The sequence below is a fragment of the Anguilla anguilla genome, chromosome 9 (assembly GCF_013347855.1).
Source record: "Anguilla anguilla isolate fAngAng1 chromosome 9, fAngAng1.pri, whole genome shotgun sequence".
Classification (NCBI taxonomy): domain Eukaryota; kingdom Metazoa; phylum Chordata; class Actinopteri; order Anguilliformes; family Anguillidae; genus Anguilla; species Anguilla anguilla.
In genome coordinates this window covers 18932882-18954275 of record NC_049209.1, presented here as the reverse complement: position 1 = coordinate 18954275, position 21394 = coordinate 18932882, and the positions used below count along the sequence as shown (strand labels likewise).

General features: G+C 39.8%; 3 protein-coding genes across 4 annotated transcripts; 2 read left to right on the top strand and 1 right to left on the bottom strand.

Annotated features, from left to right (window-relative positions):
- Nucleotides 1–6763: 6763 nt before the first annotated feature.
- On the top strand, nt 6764–10647 carry LOC118236179 (mitochondrial uncoupling protein 2-like). The gene is made up of 8 exons (XM_035434306.1): nt 6764–6929; nt 7172–7259; nt 7528–7742; nt 7998–8205; nt 8704–8901; nt 9735–9836; nt 9930–10110; nt 10236–10647. Exons 3-8 carry the CDS (start codon nt 7617–7619, stop codon nt 10348–10350), a joined length of 930 nt encoding a protein of 309 aa, XP_035290197.1. The 5' UTR covers nt 6764–6929; nt 7172–7259; nt 7528–7616; the 3' UTR covers nt 10351–10647.
- Nucleotides 10648–11864: 1217 nt separating this feature from the next.
- ucp2 (uncoupling protein 2) lies at nt 11865–15615 on the top strand. Its single transcript, XM_035434305.1, has 8 exons — nt 11865–12023; nt 12216–12371; nt 13183–13395; nt 13935–14145; nt 14320–14517; nt 14745–14846; nt 15059–15239; nt 15329–15615. Exons 3-8 carry the CDS (start codon nt 13270–13272, stop codon nt 15441–15443), a joined length of 933 nt encoding a protein of 310 aa, XP_035290196.1. The 5' UTR covers nt 11865–12023; nt 12216–12371; nt 13183–13269; the 3' UTR covers nt 15444–15615.
- On the bottom strand, nt 15510–20850 carry dnajb13 (DnaJ heat shock protein family (Hsp40) member B13). 2 transcript variants are annotated; one of them, XM_035434304.1, is made up of 9 exons: nt 20687–20850; nt 20111–20179; nt 19885–19988; nt 19537–19698; nt 18319–18476; nt 17988–18101; nt 17412–17525; nt 16362–16438; nt 15510–15969 (listed from the first exon to the last, which is right to left on the bottom strand). In XM_035434304.1, exons 2-9 carry the CDS (start codon nt 20176–20178, stop codon nt 15816–15818), a joined length of 951 nt encoding a protein of 316 aa, XP_035290195.1. In that variant the 5' UTR covers nt 20179; nt 20687–20850; the 3' UTR covers nt 15510–15815. The 2 variants fall into 2 exon arrangements, with proteins under 2 accessions (XP_035290195.1, XP_035290193.1); XM_035434302.1 differs by lacking the exon at nt 20687–20850 and having other exon boundaries at nt 20111–20435.
- Between the last annotated feature and the right edge of the window lie 544 nt (nt 20851–21394).

The following is a 21394-nucleotide window of genomic DNA, read 5'->3' as shown; positions in this document are numbered from 1 at the left end:
CTAGGACCAACACACGGTATGGTGCTCATATGAGAAAAGGCAAGTAAATAGATACAGTTAAACTTATTTTAAAAAAAGAAAAAATACAATGAACAATAAATGCAAAGTATGCACTTTTCCGGGTGATGGGATATATATTAAGTCAAACTGGACAGAATATGAGTAGCAGCAACATGATGGCCTGTGCCATATGCCATAGACCTGGTCTTGGTAGATTGTCAGCAAAGGGGCAAATGACAGACTAGGCTCATTCAGATGAGCTGCCAACATTGAGCTGTGCAATGCAATATTGACTGACACACCTCCAGCCATGGCTTCCCTCCCACTTCGGCGCACAGAAAGTAACAGAATTACCAAACTGCACAGGTGCGTCGAAATACACTACGTGGCAATAAGTAAATGGACACCTGAACATGACACCCATATGTGCTTGTTGAACATCTCATTCCAAAACCAGAAGCATCTCGATAGTGAGTGTTGCAACTGAGAACAGACAATATTTATGCGCTTCAGCGCTTGGCAGTCCCATTCTGTGACCATGTGTGGCCTACTGCTTTGCGTCTAAGCTGCTGTTGCTCCTGGATGTTTCCACTTCAAAATAAGAGCACTTTTGTCTGAGGCAGCTCTAGCAGGGCAGAAATTTGACAAACTGACTGGTTGGAAATGTGGCATCCTCTGACAGTGTCACATTGAATGTCACTCAGCTCTTCAGTACAACCCATTCTACTGCCAATGTTTGTCTATGGAGATTGCAGGGTTGTATGCTTGATTTTATGCACCTGTTAGCAATGGGTGTGGCTGAAGTAGCAGAACCCACTCATTAGAAGGGGTGTCCACATACTTTTGGCCATGTAGTGTATATGGCAAAAATACCATTTCACCAGTGTGATGGCTGGCAACACGCCATACACTGGCTGGAAAATTTCAATATCACAGATTGCATTTAAACATAACCAAAAGGAACATTCGCTTTCGGTGTCTGTAGCCATGCAGGGCCTCTGACCCCCAATGTGATGTGCTGCCTTCAAGTAATAAAGCAATATAACTTTCAAAAGAGAGAAACTTCTCTAGGACACCCCAGTTAGAAAACCTCCAGGATGACCCTTCTTGCCCAAGGATGTTTGCTTTGATGTTTGTGGAGCATGGAGGGGGACAGAGAGAAAATAGATTCATTGCTATGGTCATAGAAATTATATTGTACGTTTCTCAAAGATTCAATTTTTCACCTGTGAAGTCATTTGATGTGACTGTGTAAAAAGTGCTGTAATGTATTCATGGTGAAACCACAATGTATAAAAAATACCCTTTTGTATAAACAGAGAATGTTTAACCAGATGTGAATTGTTTGATTACAAATCTAAAATTGTGTAGCGTAGAGCCAAATCAATTAAAAATATGTGTTTGTCCCAAAAAATTATCGAGTTCACTGTAATTCTTTAACATATTTATGCATATATGCAATAACATATTTGCTGTTGAATACTTTTTCAGTCGATTTGTTGTGAAAGGTAGAGTAACAGCTATTTTAATGTATTATATGCCTTCAAAAGCATTTTCTGTTTACTTTTCAGTAGTGAAAGTAGAATGGAAACCACAACTCCATATGAACATCATTGTTTTCAAATGTTCTTGGCACCTCCAGTTACTTTAGGCATACATTTTCAGGATCTTGACAGTATGGGCCCATCATCTCCTATTCAATTGCAGCTACATAATTGATTTACATTTATTTGGTCAGCCTGCATGACCTTGATGTTGGTCTCACTTGAACAGTGATGACAAGAAATGAATGAATTTTTTTATGATGATTTTGTTATGAATTTTAGGATTCTGTAATATCTTTTTGGTGTTATCATTGTGTTAGTCACGTGTTTATTGTGTTTAGCTTTTTTTAGCCTTCTGTGCAAGTGACTGAATATAGTCCATAAATATTGTTCGATCTGCACTCTTCATTTTCCTTCTGATTGATGGCTTAAACAAAACTCCATGTACTCTGAGTCACTGTTGTCGTGGTTACTGTTCAGATATGTAGTTCTCGGTTGACTGGTTGACCCTGCTGTGACTCTGTTGTTGACAGCTGTTGGTGTGAAAGAACTGGAATTCCACATGATATAGTTTTTTAACCACCCATGCCTCTCATTCCAGCAGCCTGGAAATAGCTTGGTGAACATCTGACAGTAAGTGTACTGCACACTCAAGCATTGTGAAATACCTAACATACTGTTTGACTTTAAGGCAGGGGAAGGAGGAAAGACTGGTTTAGTTATTTGGAGAGTTCCACATATCTTGTTATATGAGTGTTTGCACACTTAAGGGCTTAACAAAACATTGTACCAATAAATGAAGGCTTCTGGAATGCCTGTGAAGATAATAATACACATTATATATCGTCATAATATTTTGGAGTGTCTATGGCAACAAGTCAGCTGTTTACATAGAAAATATTAGGATATCTAAAGTACTCTCTAGCCTCAGAGATTATCACTTCTAATGGAACACTGAAATATACCATTATTCTATCATTAGAAAAAAAAAGCAAACCAATTCATATGGATTATAGAATTTGTCTTCCTGGGTTGCATGTCAAGCTGAAAAAAAAAAACAATTCCTGGTATCGTGATGCAGCAGAATTCTGTTTGTCCCACTGTCCACTAGGGAGTCCTGTGTAGCAATATAAAATTGGTGTTCTTAAATCCACATCTTTCTCACTAAGCTACATATGCTGTATTAACTTTTCTGACGCTTAGTGCAAAAGGCTTAAACCTCTGTGAGAATTATGGGTTCTTATTTTTGTGAACAAACTCAGGTATAAAGTCCCTGGCAGATTTAAGTGATCTTGCCTTGTTTCACAGGCCAATAGTGTCTAACAATGGTTCACCCTTTACTGTACCGCTTCTGGCTGACAGAGCTGGGCTGGTTCCCTGGGCCTGGAAAGCTGCAGAGTCAGTAACACACCACTGCAGGAAATGGGTGGTGTGATGGAATGATGGCACCCAGAGGAATTGCTGATACTCATCAGTCCGAGTCAGCAGGAGCCAACAACCATTTTTGACATGAGGACAAAGACTTCTAGTGATTGGTGGGCCTCAGTGACATAAGTCAGCAGGCAGAGAAATAACTGATGGGGAAGAGAGGGAGAGCCACTATACTGACTTTTAATCACTTAATTTCAATCAATTTTTATTTGTATAGCGCTTTTAACAAAGGAGCTTTGTCACGAAGCAGCTTTACAGAGAACCGGCCCCCAAAGAGTAAGTCTAGGGCAACAGTGGCAAGGAAAAACTCCCTGACTGATAGCAGGAAGAAACCTTGAGCATAACCAGACTGAGAGGGGGAACCCATCTGCCACTGGCAGGTACCGGTTTGTTATGGAAAATCAACAGTGGCAGGAGGTGGGGGTGCCCAGCTGGTCTAGCTGGTCTAGGGCTGGAGCTCCGGGCCAGATTGTCAGATTGCAGATTGCAAGTGAATGGTGTATTCCAGAAATTTCATTGTGGTGTGTAATCATAGCCAAGGGATGTAGGTTGTTTGTATTAAAAATGATTAATCTATCTCTGGCAGTATTTTCATAATTGAGCCAAATACGAAACCGTTGACTGACTGACTAGATGTCTATTACACACACAGGAAAATTGATTTATCAGGCATAGCTATACAAGCCTTTCACAAAGCAAAGAGACACAAAGTGTGGTTCTCTTTTATACAGCTATAACATTCTATTATATTAACAGCATTTTTGACACCCTATGCTGGAGGGTGAAAGATTGGCACCTGTCTGGTTGGTGCAGAGACACTATTTTTACGTGACTTCGTCAGACAAAAAGAGAAATTATGGCATTGTCCCCATCGTTTTTAATACACAAACACAAACATCAGAACAAATGTCATGTTTCTTATACAAATATCATGTTTCTTATACAAACCTAGAAGATGCATTCTCCCAATTGCCTCTAAAAAAAGTAATTCCAGGTATTTAATCAGTTGTATATATATAAAAAGGCACAGCAAGAAGCATTCCCATTTTAATAACTAATTTTGTTAGTAAAACATTTTAGATAGAACACAATCATTCTAATTTCTTGATTGGTCTTCTCTATCCCTTATACTCAGGCTTCGTCTTCATGGTCTAAATTTCACCTTCGTAATTGCACAGTTTGTACTGGTGGATATGTCAGACTTTTTTTTAGCTCTTTCATGAGGAGATTCTCTGTTCCTCAGGCTGAGGGCTGCAGATGGGTTCATGAAACCGGAGCTCCTATGTTCCATCCTCCAGAGTATCTCTGACATTTGACTCCACAGCCATCTCCCCATTCAGTGCCACTGAAGTGCCTGTATAATTGTGGAGCTTTGGGAACAGGGTTTTTTCTTGTCCTTTGATTATTATTCATTTTGCTTCAGGTTCTGTACTAACGCTCTGAAGTATATATGATATCACAGCCTTATACATAATGGAATTCAAATAAAAGCACATTAGTGAGAGTTTCACCTATTGCCATTCAAAATGGTTGCTTTCTTGCAATCTGATGTAAACTTGAAGAGCCATTGTTAGAAACAAACCCTTTGTATTTCTTATTTGTTTGTTCAACAGCTGACTGTCTGGTTTGTGAGTCTGCTGTTTTTCTGCTAGATTTCCTGTCAAAGGCTGTGGTCTCTCTCGATCTGAATGTTTGAGAGACCGCAGCCTTTTTGGTTTCAGTCAGCTTACACAGGTAAGCCACAGAGCTCTGAGATGTCACAATATGTTCTTTACTGTTTTTGAAAACCAAAGCATATATTTAACTGATTAAGGTGAATCATGGTTAATAATCGCTCAGACAAAGTATTTTATTTAAAAATTTCACATTTTATTGTACACTTTTATTGTATTCTATCATGTTTGTAATTATTGGTATTTGTGACGAGCATTTGTTTAAAAGTAAACAAATTGCTAGTTTTTGTTGTTACACTACATGGCCGAAAGTATCTCATCCAGAATTATGGGCATTAATATGGAGTCGGTCCACCCTTTGCTGCTATAACAACCTCCATTCTACTGGAAAGGCTTTATACTAGATGTTGGAGCATTGCCGCTGGGATTTGCTTCCATTCAGTCAGAAGAGCATTAGTGAGGTCGACACTGATTGGGCGAATAGGCCTGGCTCACAGTTGGCTTTCCAATTGATCCCAAAGGTGTTGGCTGGGGTTGAGGTCAGGGCTCTGTGCAGGGCATTCTTCCATACTGTTCTCGACAGAACCATTTCTATATGGAGCTTGCTGTGTGCCTGCGAGTATTTTAATATTGAAACAGGAAATGGCCTACACCAAACTATTGGGGAAGCACAGAATCATCTAGATTGCCATTGTATGCTTTAGCATTAAGATTTATCTTCAGTCGAAGTAAGGGGCCTAGCCCAAACTATCAAAAACAGACCCAGATGAAGGGGTGTCCAGATACTTTTGGTCATGTCGTGTAACATAGGGGTCATTAGTAAATGGGGAAAAGGTGACTTGTTGCATGTATTTCCACTCGGTCAGCATACACGGATAACCTTTCAGACGTACAATGGATACCAGCCAAGGATCTTCTTAGAAGCAAGTCTATGACAGGCGGCAGTACTGAGATTTGGTTTCAAAATGGGGGGTGAGGTTGTTTACTACAAAATCAGGTTTCACATGGGGCATTGAGGAAACCAGTTCCAACTGGATATAAATGAGGCTGCCTCAGATTCTTTTTAGGTGGGTTAAAATGTGATTTAGTGAAGTAGTTTTGCCAAATTCAGCACTTAACATGTCAGTCAGTGAATGAGGGGGTCAATGAGCAAATTGATGTCTATCTTAATGGCCTTAATCTTTAGTAATAATAATAATAATAATAATTGACATTTCAGAATAGATCTTAGTATGCATGACGTACACGAGCCGTTTCAGGAACACAATGATTTGCACTCAACATCAGGTACAGCTGGTAAGGTGAGGTGATAAATAACATTGCCTGTGCAGCCACAGCAGTTTTGGACAAGTTTTGACTCAGCTCAGCTGTTGATCTGAGACCGAACAGATCACGGGAATCTCCTGGTAGCATGACAGTCAGGCAGTGCCCATATTTCATTCTGTTAAACTGTGCGTCTCCCTGAGAAAAACAGGGGGCAGTAACCTGGAGTTCTACTGGGGAAATATTTCAAGTCAGATGCACAGACTTCAGAGACCTATGAGTGATTGATTGCATGCAGATTCCAACACACCCCCTTCTGCTCCATGTATGGATTGGCTCAAATGAATTACATAAGCTCCAGCTGGAACATTACACAACTTTAATGGTTTGGAACGGGAAAGGGAAGGGGAAAAAGAACTCTGCACTTTCCATGCTGTAAAGCTTCCGTGAAACTTGAGTTTGATTTCTTGTGTTATGCTCTAAGTGGCACTGAATTGTGATTCCAATTTTAAAAGATTGTCATTGTATGCTGTAGAATTAAGATTTGCCTGAAGTGGAACTAAGGGGTCTAAACCCAAACTATGAAAAACAACAACCGACCAAGGGGCGTCCAGATACTTTTGGTCATATAGTGTATGTATCTAAAATTTTAAGCACATAATAATAATAATAATAATAATAATAATAATAATAATAATAATAATAATAATAATCATCTTTTAGAATGTGTGGCACAGCAGTTGTTTTCTTATTCTACTTACATATTCACACACGGCAATAAACAACTATGCGAGTACAAACTCCGCCCTTCAGTAAGCGTGAGATAAACAGCACACACAACTTGAAATGCCATCTACAGCTCGTCAGAAGAGGTGTCTATAAATTGCAAGGGACTTCCAGTGTCTCAATGCTTCACATGGAACACAACACACCTTGAAAATAACGCAGGATGGAACTGGATTATCTCTGCTTTAATTTTTGAATTCAAAAATTGGATTACAATACGTAATTTAATCAGGTAAATTTACAAAGCTGTCAGTTTCATTACAGATGTACAGATGTATTCTTACAGATGTATTCATATTCATAAAATAATTTCTATAAAGTAATAATACATTTTTTTGCAGATTTAATGTAGTATAACATGACTTCATTCTTGGAAATTCCCTCTGGAAATCAGTAATTTGATACTGAATGTTGTGCTTAAGTGTACACATAAGATACATATGCATCAAAATCATTGCACTTCTGTGTTCACAGTGAGTGTAATGCTGCCCTGGAGCAGGACCTTGTGCTGGCAAACACTTTCCACAGAGAAGCTCAGATATTTGAACCAGTGTCCTACAGGGTAATTATAAATATGTGTGTGTGTGTATATATATACATTTAGGGATGAATATGGCAACCCCTGCATTAAGAGAAGATAGAATTACAAATACTGTATCATGTCTTATAATATTAAAGAGAGCTCAGAGATAAACTGTGTAGAACTTACAGTAAATGCAAATGCACAATAACAGTTTTGTGGGTAGTATGTTTATATCTCTGAATGGGTTTGCATTGTAAGCACATAAGAAAGTGTTTCACAGTGCATGGTCTCTGGCTCTCCTCTTCAGGTCTTGACAGGACTGCACTGCAGTTGTTCTTTGTTAAGTTGAGAAGACAGAACCATAACCACTACAATCAAAGCTGTTCTGATGCAAGCATGGTTGGAATCAAACCCACAGAACTGGCACCAACTGCCACCATAAAGTTCTTTGGAGCTGGAACTGCAGGATGTATTGCGGACCTTATCACATTCCCACTAGACACTGCTAAAGTCAGGCTGCAGGTGAGGAGAATGTTTGTGCTTCCCCAAATGCAATAGCTCCACCTCCTGAATGTCACTCAGTTACCCATCTCTCATATAATACCAGAGCTCTTCTTCCTTGTCTTATTTGTTTTAAATAAATAAATTGAACTAACTTTTTAAAATAAACTCCATTTTCTGTAAGGACAGATGAGACATCGTTTTTTATTTACTGTGGAGGCAGTGAATATTAATGGTTTATAGTACTGGGTGATAGCTCATCTCTGCCTTTCTCAGATACAAGGAGAGGCGAAGGCAGTGGATGGGGCCAAAGGAGTGAAGTATCGCGGTGTGTTTGGCACCATTGCCACCATGGTGCGCACAGAGGGGCCCAGGAGTCTGTACAATGGGCTGGTAGCAGGGCTGCAGAGACAGATGAGCTTTGCCTCAGTTCGTATCGGGCTCTACGACTCCATGAAGCAGTTCTACACCCGAGGATCAGAGAGTGAGTTAGTCCTCCTGTGGTGAATACATACATTTCTATAGTGTGATGAGTTAAGGTGGAAGTCCTAAAGAGCTACAGCACCATGGGCTGCCACTACTGAGAAAGTCCCTTAATCGTTTATAAGAGTTTGAAGTGGTGCTACCTGAGTGACTCAAGAGATTCAAAGCAAAAGTTATGTCAGACACATGATTTTTTAAAAATACAATAAGATGGCAAACAATACCCAAATAAAATGAAAACCATTGAGGTCTCATATCTAGATTGAAGAGGTTAGTAGGGAGGAATCCACAAGAGTCATTCAGCTTGTACAGACTTGAGGGGGTAGCTCCTGACCATGGGTACATGAGTGCAGCTCAGGGTTGAATTACAAAAGTTTGGTGGCAGAATGTCCCAGTTTATTTGTCTCTCCTTCAAACAAGATTTTACATATTACTACTTGGTTGGTTATCAAAATGAAGATTACCAATGTAATCACTCAATAAAAAATTTCTCCCACAGACGCCAGTATTGTCAGTCGGCTGATGGCGGGCTGCACAACAGGGGCAATGGCTGTGGCAATTGCTCAGCCGACAGATGTGGTCAAAGTACGTTTCCAGGCCCAGGTGAGACCGGCAGATGGGGTGAAGAGGTACAACGGCACCATGGATGCCTACAGGACTATCGCCAGGGACGAAGGCATCAGGGGACTCTGGAAAGGTAGGAAACCCAACAGCAACAGTAAATAATTATCCCAGGTTCCTGCCTCAGGACACCATCTGACACCATCAGTGTTTCTCAACGCTGGTCCTAGGGGCCCACTGTGTATGCTTGTTTTTGTACAAACAAAGGTCTATATTGTTATGAGCTGATAATTCATCTTAATTTGACTTTTTGCATGTAACAAAGAATAATCATGCCTGAAAAATAAATGTCCCATATTCACATCGCAGGAATTTCAATCGTTCAGACCAACTTATACTTTCATATACTTTCATTTCTATCTGAAGAGAATGACTACATTTTCTTCAGATAGGAAGATGAAAAAACACAGATGAAGACCAAGATGAAGTTTTATGTTACTTGAAATAATTTAGGAAACATTGTGTAGCACTGCTTTGGAATACAGTTTGTTTAATTTCTGTTAGCTAAGATAGCCAATATCGTTTCTTGTAACTTGGCCCAATTAGTACTTTTAATGGTAGACCTAGATTATGCAAGTTTGAATTAATGACTTATAGAAAGTTCTTTGTATGTGTGAGTAACCTGCCATTTTTTACTTTCTTTTTTGTACTGCCTTTGTTGTGAGTAAGTGATAATAGTAATGCATATAAATGTAAATAAGTTTAACCACACAATTATGGTAGAACTTGAACACATTTTCAACAATCTTAATTGAACAAAAGATTGGCTTTGACAAAAAACCAGCATACACAGTGGGTCCCCAGGACCAGGACTGAGAAACATTGATCTAGACAGCAGTTTTATTTTGCCAAGCCATTCAAGAAATGTATTTAAAATTCCTTTACTTTTATGTTTATCTCTCCTTATAGGTTGTATGCCTAATATAACACGCAATGCCATTGTGAACTGCGCAGAGCTGGTGACCTATGACATCATCAAGGAGCTCATTCTGAAATATGACCTCATGACAGGTGAGATATACACAGGAAATATTTAAGCCAAAAACTAAAACATATAATCATCATAACGAGTTTTGACAGGCAGTTATGATGCATGGTTTACAGACAATTTGCCCTGTCACTTCACTGCCGCTTTTGGTGCTGGTTGGTGCACCACCATTGTGGCGTCTCCGGTTGATGTGGTGAAGACTCGTTTCATGAACTCTACTCCCGGCCAGTACAGCAATGCCGTAAACTGTGCAGTCACCATGCTGACCAAGGAGGGACCCACTGCTTTCTACAAAGGGTACGTGTACCAGTCTCCAAGCATGTCAGAGAAGGGCTTTCAGAATGGACGAACATTGAAGTCCACGTCTGTTTTTGTACTGGAATTAATCATAACGATACCATAATGTTTTTTCTCTGCTCCAGGTTTATGCCATCCTTCCTTAGACTGGGCTCCTGGAACATTGTAATGTTTGTCTCCTATGAGCAAATCAAGAGAGCTATGACTATAGCACAACAGTCCTGGGAATCCCCCTTCTGAACTGTGATTCCTTTACCGTAATCATAATGCTGGACATCTTGGGAACTGTACAGGATCACTGGTGTGTAACTGCTTCCTGTTCCTGGGGCATGAAGATGCCAGACTTGCAAATAAAACCACTGGACAGGATAGTAGTTCAGAGCCCATGAGAGGACCAGAGGCATTGATATCCTCAAGACAGACACTCACAGTCCCTTTTTGTGTCATCTTTATCACCCAGGCATGGGAGTCTCCTTCTATCTGTAAAAGACTGTACAGTACATGAAAATAAATGTTTACAAGTAATTTTTTTAATTACTTTTTCAGTTTGAACATGGCATTGTGTTTAGATTAAGGTTTTGTGTATCGCTGGCCGATGTTACCCAGGTATAAATCTATGTGTGTATCCATTGCATAATTATATGTTTACAGTTGGTGCAATGTAAAATGCTCTGTGAGTAATGTTCTTTTTTTGTAAATCTCTCTGGGTAAGGGCATCTGCTGAGTGAATGCAATGAATGATGAATGAAAAAGAAAACTGCAGATAAACAAAATGAAAAAAAGTAAATGCAATCAATTAATCTTACAGTCTGGATTGATGGATTATGCTGTATTACAATAGCATACAATGGTTTAACAAAAGTGGCTTGAACCATTTGAATGTTTCCTGTAAAACAGCACTTAGCCCTACTGCTGCTACATATGGCAAAGTGGTGAGGCCAGTTCATTCCAGGTGGATGCAGATTTGGGTTGAAAATCTGTAGCGGGACACTGCTATTGTCCCACCAATCACTTACTGTATGTTGCTTTGGATAGAAGCGTCTGTCAAATAAATGTAAAGTAATATAACACTTCTGTTAACTTTGTCATTTTTTCCCTGAAATCCAGCTAAAAATGCAGGTGGTAGACACGGGTCACAGTGTTTAAGATGAAGTACGAGCTGCAAATATGTTCCAACTTATTTAATTGTACAATTATAACATACTTAACAAACAAAACAAAAAACAGAAATCATTTTAAATTCATCTTTATAACCTAATTTATTTGCAAAATAATTAATGAAATAGGCCATTTACACACTTATATTATCAAAGATAATTTTAGGATGAATCATGTTTACATAATGAGTGATGAAGGTTTTCGCAACTTGAAATTCTATGAAGTTTTTTTTGGTGTTTCCATCGCATTATTCTTGCTTTCCAGAATACCGTATTCGGATTCGGATACATCCCTAATGCACACATGGACATGCGCGTGTCCGGTCTCAGCTATTGCGGATTCGCGCTTGTTTTTACTATAAGGTTAACCGTAGACATTTTCTGAAATGTAAAGGTTATAAAAAAAACAAGAAACGCCTCTTCGTAATACAGTGTATTTCAATAAACAGCCAACTCCGTAAAAATTCAAAGGTTAAATTGAATTACAAGAATAGTGTTCCGGGATCTGTTGGCAGCTTGCAGTATAACAGGAAGCGGATGTGTACACTTCAATGCATGAGATGCATCCCCCACTGGAACAAAAGCGGCTGTTCTGTCGTGACGTCACATTCTTTTAAGAGGACTATAAATTAGCTTCGGTCAGTTTGTTTCCACTGTAAACCCCGCTAACAGTCTTGGGCACGCGATCATTTGGCGCTGTTACTGGCAAGGAAGTTATCTGTTTTATTCAACATTTATACAACATTTTTTAAAACGGTAAAGTCGACGCTTTTAAACGTTATCATTTCTTCTTTTCCCCCTTAACATTAGTTGTAGCCTATATGCTCCCAGTGATTGCTAAAGAAAATTAAGGGTTAGAAAATTTTAACAAAAGGCTTTCTTGTGATCAGCCTTTCACTGTATGCACTCTGTATTGTTGACCAACCTGTTTTTTGTTTGTTTTTTCAGAATTTAGAGTATGTTTTTTAAGTGTTTCTTTTTTGAGTACATTTCTATGGAAGAACAAGGCAATCAAATTATAGTTGAAAGTAATTTCAACGAGAGGGACGCCTTCAGAGAATCCTGATCTACCGCCTTTCCCGTCTCAGTTGCTGCTTATAAAAGGTAATGTTCATGTTGATCCACTTGGCTGAATTCTGCTTGATACTTAGTCCAGATCGTAAACAGCAACCGTACAACAGTTCTGATCGAAATGTATTTCCTGTAGCCAGCACCTGCTTGTGGTTTTCTAATTTGTTTTAAGAATACGATATTCACATGATGGTGACCATGTATGGAATAAAATTTTAAACGTCTTTATTCTTAATTGATTTTAAGTAAAATAGACAAAACTTTTGGAAACATACCAGGGGGGGTATACCGGGGGTCGATTACATAATTAGTGTCACGTGGTTAGTGAGTTGGTACAAACAGCCATTGTCTTTTTTGGAACACAAAACCTTATGAGCAAACGTGGTACATCCGTACGACAGAACACTGTTTAATTATGTTTGAGGCGTACAAACAGTTGGGAAGCCAATGAGTGCAGGCTCAGTTCCACGAAGTACTTTGGTCAAACGAAATATCTTGTTCCGTGTTTAACATATCCGTCCCCCACAACCCATCCCCCACTGAGAACAGTCTGTGCTGAGGCCACTAACACGTCACACCTCTGTTGCTGGAGAGCTGTTTTCCGCATCTAGCATAAAGGCTTTATACAGTTTGCACTGTGAATAGGCTACAACCAATTTTGTGCAGTAGATTACAATATTTACAATTTGCAATATTAACATGTATATTTTAATATTATGCAACCATTTACACTGTAAAATGATTTGCTGTTATCACCTACAATTTTTTTCTCAACGAAGCAGTGTTTTGTCACTGCCGTCAGGCACAGGATCTGTTCTTACCATAATTTATTTTTCTGTTTTAGAACTGGGTAGCGTTCATCTGCCTTGTTTTCACCACAAAACACCAGCCATTGGTTTGATCTCTGCGCTCCTGTAATTTCGGTGAAAAAATGGTTGGATTTGGACCAGTTGATATGCCCCCCACAGCCACTGTGAAGTTCCTTGGGGCAGGAACGGCAGCTTGCATCGCTGACCTCTTCACCTTTCCACTGGATACAGCCAAAGTCAGGCTGCAGGTTAGAGTGCCTCCAAGCCTATGAGGACCATGTTTTACATAAGTTTTATTTTTATTCAAAAATATTCACTCTAAATCCAAAATGTATTTCATGAGTATATTTACATGACCTAGTGGTCACAGACTCTATTTTGTCAGTCAGCTGGGTTATTTTGGGGGGGAAAAAAATTTTCTTTTAGCATTTCTAAATCATTCTGACATCAGCATTATGTAAAAGAAAACTATTCTCATTCTTTAGTGCATGCAGAATGTTCATTTTAATTCAATGAAATGAAAAATAGAAATGTTTCATTTTAATTACAACCAAGTCCACTTTTACTGATCAAGTCTTCTGTGTATCTCTCTGTGTATCTCTTTCAACTCTCCACTTTTCTCCCTTACTGGTAGTATAAGATGCTGCAGAAGGTGGTTATGCCATAGGAGTCCACAGTCCCAAGATCTTGAGCCATGGAAACTGTTGCTGCAGTGGGCTAGGCAAGCCCTTCTCCTGCCCCTTCAAGTCTCTGTAAAGCCTCTCCATGCCCCTTTTGTTCTATACAGATCCAGGGTGAAGCCAAAGCTGCTGGTGGTGGTGTCAAGGTGACACGGTACCACGGTGTGTTTGGCACCATCACCACCATGGTGCGTACAGAGGGGGCCAGGAGTCTGTACAAAGGGCTGGTGGCAGGGCTGCAGAGACAGATGAGCTTCGCCTCAGTCCGTATTGGGCTCTACGACTCCGTCAAGCAGTTCTACACCAAGGGATCTGAGCGTAAGTTCACAGGAGTTGGTTTACACCTGTCAATCATTACTAGCCAAGTGAGTGCAAATACATTGAAGTAAAATTCATTTGTACTATCACTAACTGGGCTGGGCTTGTAAGGTATAACTACAGGGCATTAGTGAAGTTCCAGTTGCCAACAGTAGACTTGTATCTGTTTTCCAGATGCTGGGATTGGCAGTCGCCTGCTGGCAGGCTGCACCACAGGAGCCATGGCAGTTGCCGTGGCTCAGCCTACAGATGTGGTGAAGGTCCGATTCCAGGCACAGGCCAGCACCACAGGTGCTAGCAAACGTTACCAGAGCACCATGCATGCCTATCGGACTATTGCCAGGGAGGAAGGCATGCGCGGACTGTGGAAAGGTGCGTTTCTGGGAGGCCATTTGTTTGTACTGAAAAATCTGGGCAGGTTTTCTGATCTGGTGTTATTGAGCAGACAGTTTCTGCTCGCAAAGACTGAACCAGGGGCCACGTTGATACTGTACTCTACATTTCACACTTAGCAGTGGTCTTAAAAGTAATAAAGCACAATACGCAACCCAGTGTGATTTCCCACATTGTTTTGCTTACACGTCTCTGCTGTCTTCCAGGAACTGGGCCCAACGTTGCCCGCAATGCTATTGTGAACTGCACGGAGCTGGTGACTTACGATCTCATCAAAGATGCTCTCCTGAAAACCACTCCAATGACTGGTATGCCGTCCCCTCCGACCACGCAGCATTTGAGAAATCCCCAGGGAAAACCAACCTTCATTTTGTTATATTTTATATCACATGAGTGGGTTATCACACCTCTATCAGCAGAATGGGAACTGGAGATATGCTTGCTGGCGTCCAGATGCAGTTAACATCTTGACCTTAAGCTTAAATCTATTTAAAGTGATGCATGTTGTGCATTTTTACAGATGACCTTCCCTGCCACTTTACGTCTGCATTTGGAGCAGGCTTTTGTACCACCATTATTGCCTCCCCTGTGGATGTGGTGAAGACAAGATACATGAACTCTGCCCGAGGCCAGTACCGCAGTGCCTTAAACTGTGCCCTCACAATGATTACAAAGGAGGGGCCCACTGCCTTCTACAAGGGGTAAGGTACAACTGCTTGGCTTGACTGTTTATTTTGGATAATCGTCCTTGGTGAGAAATTAACAAATTCATTATTCTTTAACTCGCCAGGTTCATGCCCTCTTTCCTGAGGCTGGGGTCCTGGAACGTGGTGATGTTCGTCACTTACGAGCAGCTGAAGCGTGCCATGATGGTGGCTCGCCACAACTGGGCCGTTCCTCTGTGAACACTGCTAACGTCAACATCATTCCCTGTCTGTACCTCTTCTGTAGCTTGTATTGTCACGCTTTAGTTTTTTTTCTCTGGTTGCTTCACAGAAGTGTTGCCCAAGGCTAAATGCTAGTCTTGCTTTTAAAGAAGCCTTTAACAACAATAAAAGATTATTTGTTAAAGCATTATTTCTGTTTGGAGTTTCTATAATGTTGCAAACCCACAGAGAAAACCTGCCACCATCAGAAAAAAGTAATTTCAGTTAAATCTAAAGTTACGATATATGGAGTGATTTTGGTACCCAAAAAGAAAGTGTTACAATCAGATGGAGCCTAAGGAAATATGATCATGATTTAATAGATTACAACATTGCTTTTTATGTGAGAGGTCAAACGGAAAGGGCTTGCTTGATCAGCCTCTTCTTCTCTGAGGACAGTTTTTCTGGGAAGTGGATGTCAAACTGGATAATGAGGTCCCCTCTCTGGCTGGGGTTGTCGGAAAAGGGCATTCCTTCACCCGGCACCACTTTGCTGTATTTAGGGCTGAACAAGAAAGAAAAGATTAGATCTGAAGCCCCCACTAAAGCTACAATCTCAATACATTCCTGCCATGGTTGCATTTAAATTCATATCTCTCCATGCAATTAGTTCTTGTAAAGGCAAGTGCTTATTAATATTAATTAGTAAAGTATTGCCTCTGATTGTGGGGAGACTGGAGAAGGCTCATACAAAACTCAGGTTCAATAGATAAAAGCTGGCACACACGTACTGAAAACATTTTGGTGCCTCATCCTGTAAATGCAAGAACTCAAAACAATGTAACTACTCATTCCACAATCTACATCCACCCTATTCCTGAAATGAATTAAGTTATACTGCTAAAGACAAATAAAAGCAAAGGCGTAACAAACACTCCAAGCACAAGCAAAGCTTACTGCACAATGTCGTTGATAGGAATGTTGAGCAGTCTGCCATCTAGGGTCTCCACCTCTACAGAGAACCCGGTCAGAGCCTGTGTACCAAACAACGTTGTTCAACCACTCATAAAACCCACATCAGAGTCCATAGTTCAGGTGGGGTAGTTAGGACATCTGTTGCGAATCAACAGCTCTCAATGAGTTATACATGCACAGTGAATCGTGTAATGTACTTACTACGTCAACCACTCCCAGTAATTCATCCTTCACCAAATAGTAATTCATCTATTTGGATGATCTTATTGTATGTATGTCTGTTACACATTAATGAGAGCTCTCAGATAGAACTGTTAACCATTCAAGTATCTGTATAACTACTGCCCATAACAGGGTGGGTAGTTTGTTAAAAGTGGACATTAGGGAAAGTCACAAAACAGGCAGCATTGTACAGATATACAAGGTAGAAATTCATCCACAATACCCCTAAATAGTAGCACAGAAATTCCTTACAATAACAAACAGTGCAGTATATCTGACTATACAAACTCTAGTTTAAATGTAGGAAATGAAATTCAAAACTAATAAAGCTTTAAAATAATTGCTCCTTCAAACTGATTGATGTAGCAATGGAAAACTAACAGTGAACTCACTGGTGATCAACAATGGGCCAATAGGTCTCCTACTAGCAACAATGAGACAGAATTCGTTTAGAAATAAATCAAAACTGAAAAGGTTTAAGCAATCTATGGTAGGAAATCAGTCAAAGGTGTAAAATAATGACTGATGTAATCACCCATTTGGCTACATCTACACCATGGTTTGGGATTAATCTCTCCTTGGTCAATTACTCATTTTCAAATATTTTATGATATTTTAAGATATTTTATGTTTTACCTTTCCATATACAATGGTTATAAAGCCTTGAAAGGCAGTTATTTTACTTCACAATAAAATAGGCGCAAGAAAAGCAAGACATGAGATAGAAATAAAGAAGGCAGTGGTCTGGTTGAGAATGATCCGGCCTTATATCCTTAATCCATCACATGAAATGAGCGCAGGTAAACTGACCCTCTCCAGGAAGATATTGGACGTGTAGATTAAATTGTCCTGTTGCCGGGAAAACCGTGCATGCCTCTTCTCCCGTACAATGAAAACAATGTCTGCTGGGATACTGTTGGGTCCCTGGGAAATACAGTCAAATAAACCAAATCAAACAAACACCAACAGTAAATAATACTGACATAAGCTACATTTTGAATGCACATTGTTCCCTGCAGTTCATATGAGTCTGTCAGAGTGGAATAGAGCAATATCCAGGCAGTACATTATAGCTGTTAAAGAACAATGGCTATACTGGGGCAGTGTGGTACAGTAGGCATCGAGAACCGGTGCAATAATCAGAAAGTTGTATGGTGGTTGCAAAACTGGACTTGTACTTGACATTGCAAATTCCAGTCCCTAAAAAAGTGAGTTTTCAAGGTGCGGTATTCTGAAAGCGCATAACGGTTAATTCAGCAAGATTATTAATTACGGTACCACCAACTAATTGGACAAAATTACCACTGTATTACTCTACTGGATGTATAATCATTACACCGGCAGTATAGTTTGTTTATAATGCTTGAAATATTTCCTTGCACTCACCTGGTCCCCCTCTTTTTCAAAAGTTATTCTTGTCCCTTGCTTCCAGCCCGGTTTTACATGGATGGTTAGAATCTTGTCCTTGATACTGGAGGTATGTCCATCTTCATTCATAACCTGGTAAAACAAAAAAAAAAACAGACTGGGACATTTAACTATTCATACTACCCCCTGTACTCTTTGATAAGACTTCAGGAAGTCACAAAGCACAGATCCAACCAGAGCTGGATCAGGCCTCCTAGTGTATAGCACACCAGTAGCATGTCACTTTCTTTCATTAACACCATCAGGAAGGCAAAAAATGTGGTAAGCCAAACCAAGGTCTTACTCTTACCCGTCGAGATATTTTGATCTTCTTGGTACAACCAAAGAACAGGTCCTCAAGAGCCAGGTGCAGATCTCTCTCAATTGGGGGATCTTGCTTCTTCACCCCCCGTCCATGCAGGCCTCCAAACCTTATGTTAACCTCACTCCTGTCCTCAACATGAAAATCTGGCAAGGGGAGTGGACACACACACACACACACACACACACACACACACACTGATTGCTCAAATCTTAGGGCTACTGTTTAGGAGACTGAACTAAAGACAACAACGTCCATGAACAACTACATTGCCGTGAAAGAGTATCTGCCCCTTCCTGGTCTCCTCTTTAATTGCATATTTGTCACACTGAATGATTAGACAAAATGTAACATTAGACAGGGAACCTCAATAAACACTAATCACATTTTTTAAATTATTATTTGTTTAATGAAAAATGTTATCAAACACCCATATAATCCATGTGAAAAAGTAATTGCCCTCTTAAACTTAGTAACTTATTGCACCACCTTAAGCAACAATAACTGCAACCAAACACTTCCTATAATTTGATATCAGTCCTTCACATTGCTGTGGATGAATTTCAGCCCATTCTTCTTTGCATAACTGTTTTCAAGCATGAACTGCTAGTTTCAGCTCCTGCCACAGCATCTCAATTGGGTTTAAGTCAGGACTTTGACTAGGCCACTCCAAAACTTTAATTTTATTTCTTTTCAGCCATTCAAATGTGGACTTGCTTTTGGGTTTTGGATCATTGTCTTGTTGCATAACCCAATTACGCTTCAGCTTCAGCTCAAAGACAGATGACTGAACATTCTCCCTAAGAATTGTCTGGCAAAGAGCCAAATTCATGGTTCCTTTAATAATGGCGAATCGTCCAGGTCTCGAGGCAGCAAAGCATCCCCATACCATCACACTACCACTAAGTTTGACTGTTAGTATGATGTTCTTACTGTGAAATACTGTGTTTGCTTTAAGCCAGACATAATGGGTCCTGTGTCATCCAAAACATTCCACTTTTGACTCATCTGTAGAACATTATCCCAAAAGGCTTTGGGATTGTTCAGGTGCTTTTTTGTAAATGTGATATGAGCATTGATGTTTATCTGGTTATCAGTGGTTTCCGCCTTGTTGCTCTCCCATGAAAAATTTAAACACTTTTTCACGGCACTGTATGGAATCTAGAATGAATTTGATTCATTATATTTTTCCATTATGTATCTTACCTGAGAAAGGGTTGTCTCCACCAAAGAAATCCCTGAAAACCTTTTCTGGATTTTCATGATAGGAATACCCAGTGGTACAAGCTCCATTCCCTCCACACTCAGGTGGAATGCCTCCTTTTAGGCCTTCTTCCCCAAATTTGTCGTATGTCGCTTTCTTCCTTACTGTCACAGGGGGAAAATGCGTTGAGAATTGTTTCACAATGGCAGATGGGGAGCAAAATAAATAAGACACACACCTCTAGATGGCATGTTAATGATTAATATTCTATCATATTATACCACGTTGCAACTAAATATTAGGCCTACAATTCTGTTTAAATGTATCAAGTTAAAATGAGAAATACTTACGGTCACTCAAAACATCATATGCCTCAGCAATCTGACTGAACTTTTCATAGGCACCCGTTTGACAGTTTGTGTGAGGATGGTATTTCAACGCAAGTCTTCGGTAACTGCAAATAAACACCAGAATGAATGGCGTTGCATAATATATTTCACTTTAACATATCTACTTAATGATTTATCCAATGTAACGCGAAATAACATAGCTAGCTAGCTAAATGATCATCCTTACGCTTTTTTGATGTCTGCGTCGGTGGCACTTCTGTTTATATCCAAAGCAGCATAATAATCTTGACCCATTCTGAAGAAAAAAAAACAGTTTGATGTTTTGTAAAACTGTCAAACATCAGACACTTCAGTTCGCAGCTACTAGGTTTAGCCTGCTGTCGTACTTCTCTGTTGTTAGAAATGATAACACAGTGTGGATACTAGACGCATACTAATAACAATGAACTTGCAAGCAGTTAACGACGCTTGGTTGCTAGGGTCAACTAGCCGCACGGATTGCTGGGAGATCACCCAGAACGCTCGCTACGTAAAGTAAACATTTAATTGCATTGTTTCGGCATTTTAAAAAAATAAAATACCCCAACTAATATTTAACTACAGTTGACAGCGACTTGAAACAAATTAGTCATTGCCTGTGCTGTCAATGTTCTTGTAATCTTCAAAAAAAACCGAACTGACACAACCAGTGCAGAAGTGTTGACGTCGTGCGAATTGTTTGTTATAAGGTCCTGTATGGCCTGTCCTTGAATTAAACCAAGAAAAACAACCACCCAACCGCAAAATATTAAAATATACGAACATTTAAAAAAAAAAGTCAAACAGAAGTTCCCAGTGGATGTCGTCTCATCACCAGGTAATAAAAAAGAAAGAAACATGAACACTTGAACTGTCTGTCAGAAGCACAACGCAATTAAACAAGCTTCGCGCACAAACAGTTTCCGCCCATAATGGATTTTTCAAGACTTGAAAGGCTGTCCACAGACACGCACGCACGCGCACACACACACACACACACACACAGGCATGTAAAAATTATACAGCCCCTTGTAGCTTTCAACTAATAAAATGAGCTAATATTTCTATGCAGCCTACTCCACACCATCAAAGCAAAGTATACATAATTCATTTATTAAAAGTAAAAAAGGCAAGTGATTGCATAAGTATTATGTAACGTACAATTGCTACAATAACATGTAACCAAATATATATTCAAGGTCACATATTACTGAATGGCATGGGCAAAATAGCAGTGGTTCACATGAGTTCAGAAAAATGCATTTTAATAAAATACACCCTTCTTTGTAAGGTCCCTCTGTTAAATTGAATCATATGCAAAAATTAATGATAAAGTTGTGTTTAGGCTCAGATCAATGAAAGGGTATACAAAAAATGTGTTCACCCTTTAAATATCAATTAGGAGCCCTGCAGGCAGTTCACACCACCCAGAACACTGCCAAGATTATGGATGTAAGAATTCAGTCGCGAGAGACACGTCTGCTGGTTTTCA

What these genes read in the sequence shown, in the direction of transcription:
- ucp2 (XM_035434305.1), top strand. Translation starts at nt 13,270, where the DNA reads ATGGTTGGATTTGGACCAGTTGATATGCCCCCCACAGCCACTGTGAAG. An exon ending in GAAAACCACTCCAATGACTG is followed by an intron (nt 14,847 to 15,058) that starts GTATGCCGTCCC and finishes GCATTTTTACAG; the next exon opens with ATGACCTTCCCTGCCACTTT. An exon ending in CCCACTGCCTTCTACAAGGG is followed by an intron (nt 15,240 to 15,328) that starts GTAAGGTACAAC and finishes TTAACTCGCCAG; the next exon opens with GTTCATGCCCTCTTTCCTGA.
- dnajb13 (XM_035434304.1), bottom strand. Translation starts at nt 20,178, where the DNA reads ATGGGTCAAGATTATTATGCTGCTTTGGATATAAACAGAAGTGCCACC. An exon ending in TTGAAAAAGAGGGGGACCAG is followed by an intron (nt 17,526 to 17,987) that starts GTGAGTGCAAGG and finishes TGTATTTCCCAG; the next exon opens with GGACCCAACAGTATCCCAGC. An exon ending in CCTATCAACGACATTGTGCA is followed by an intron (nt 15,970 to 16,361) that starts GTAAGCTTTGCT and finishes TTTCTTGTTCAG; the next exon opens with CCCTAAATACAGCAAAGTGG.
- LOC118236179 (XM_035434306.1), top strand. Translation starts at nt 7,617, where the DNA reads ATGGTTGGAATCAAACCCACAGAACTGGCACCAACTGCCACCATAAAG. An exon ending in CTGCTAAAGTCAGGCTGCAG is followed by an intron (nt 7,743 to 7,997) that starts GTGAGGAGAATG and finishes TGCCTTTCTCAG; the next exon opens with ATACAAGGAGAGGCGAAGGC. An exon ending in CCCACTGCTTTCTACAAAGG is followed by an intron (nt 10,111 to 10,235) that starts GTACGTGTACCA and finishes TCTCTGCTCCAG; the next exon opens with GTTTATGCCATCCTTCCTTA.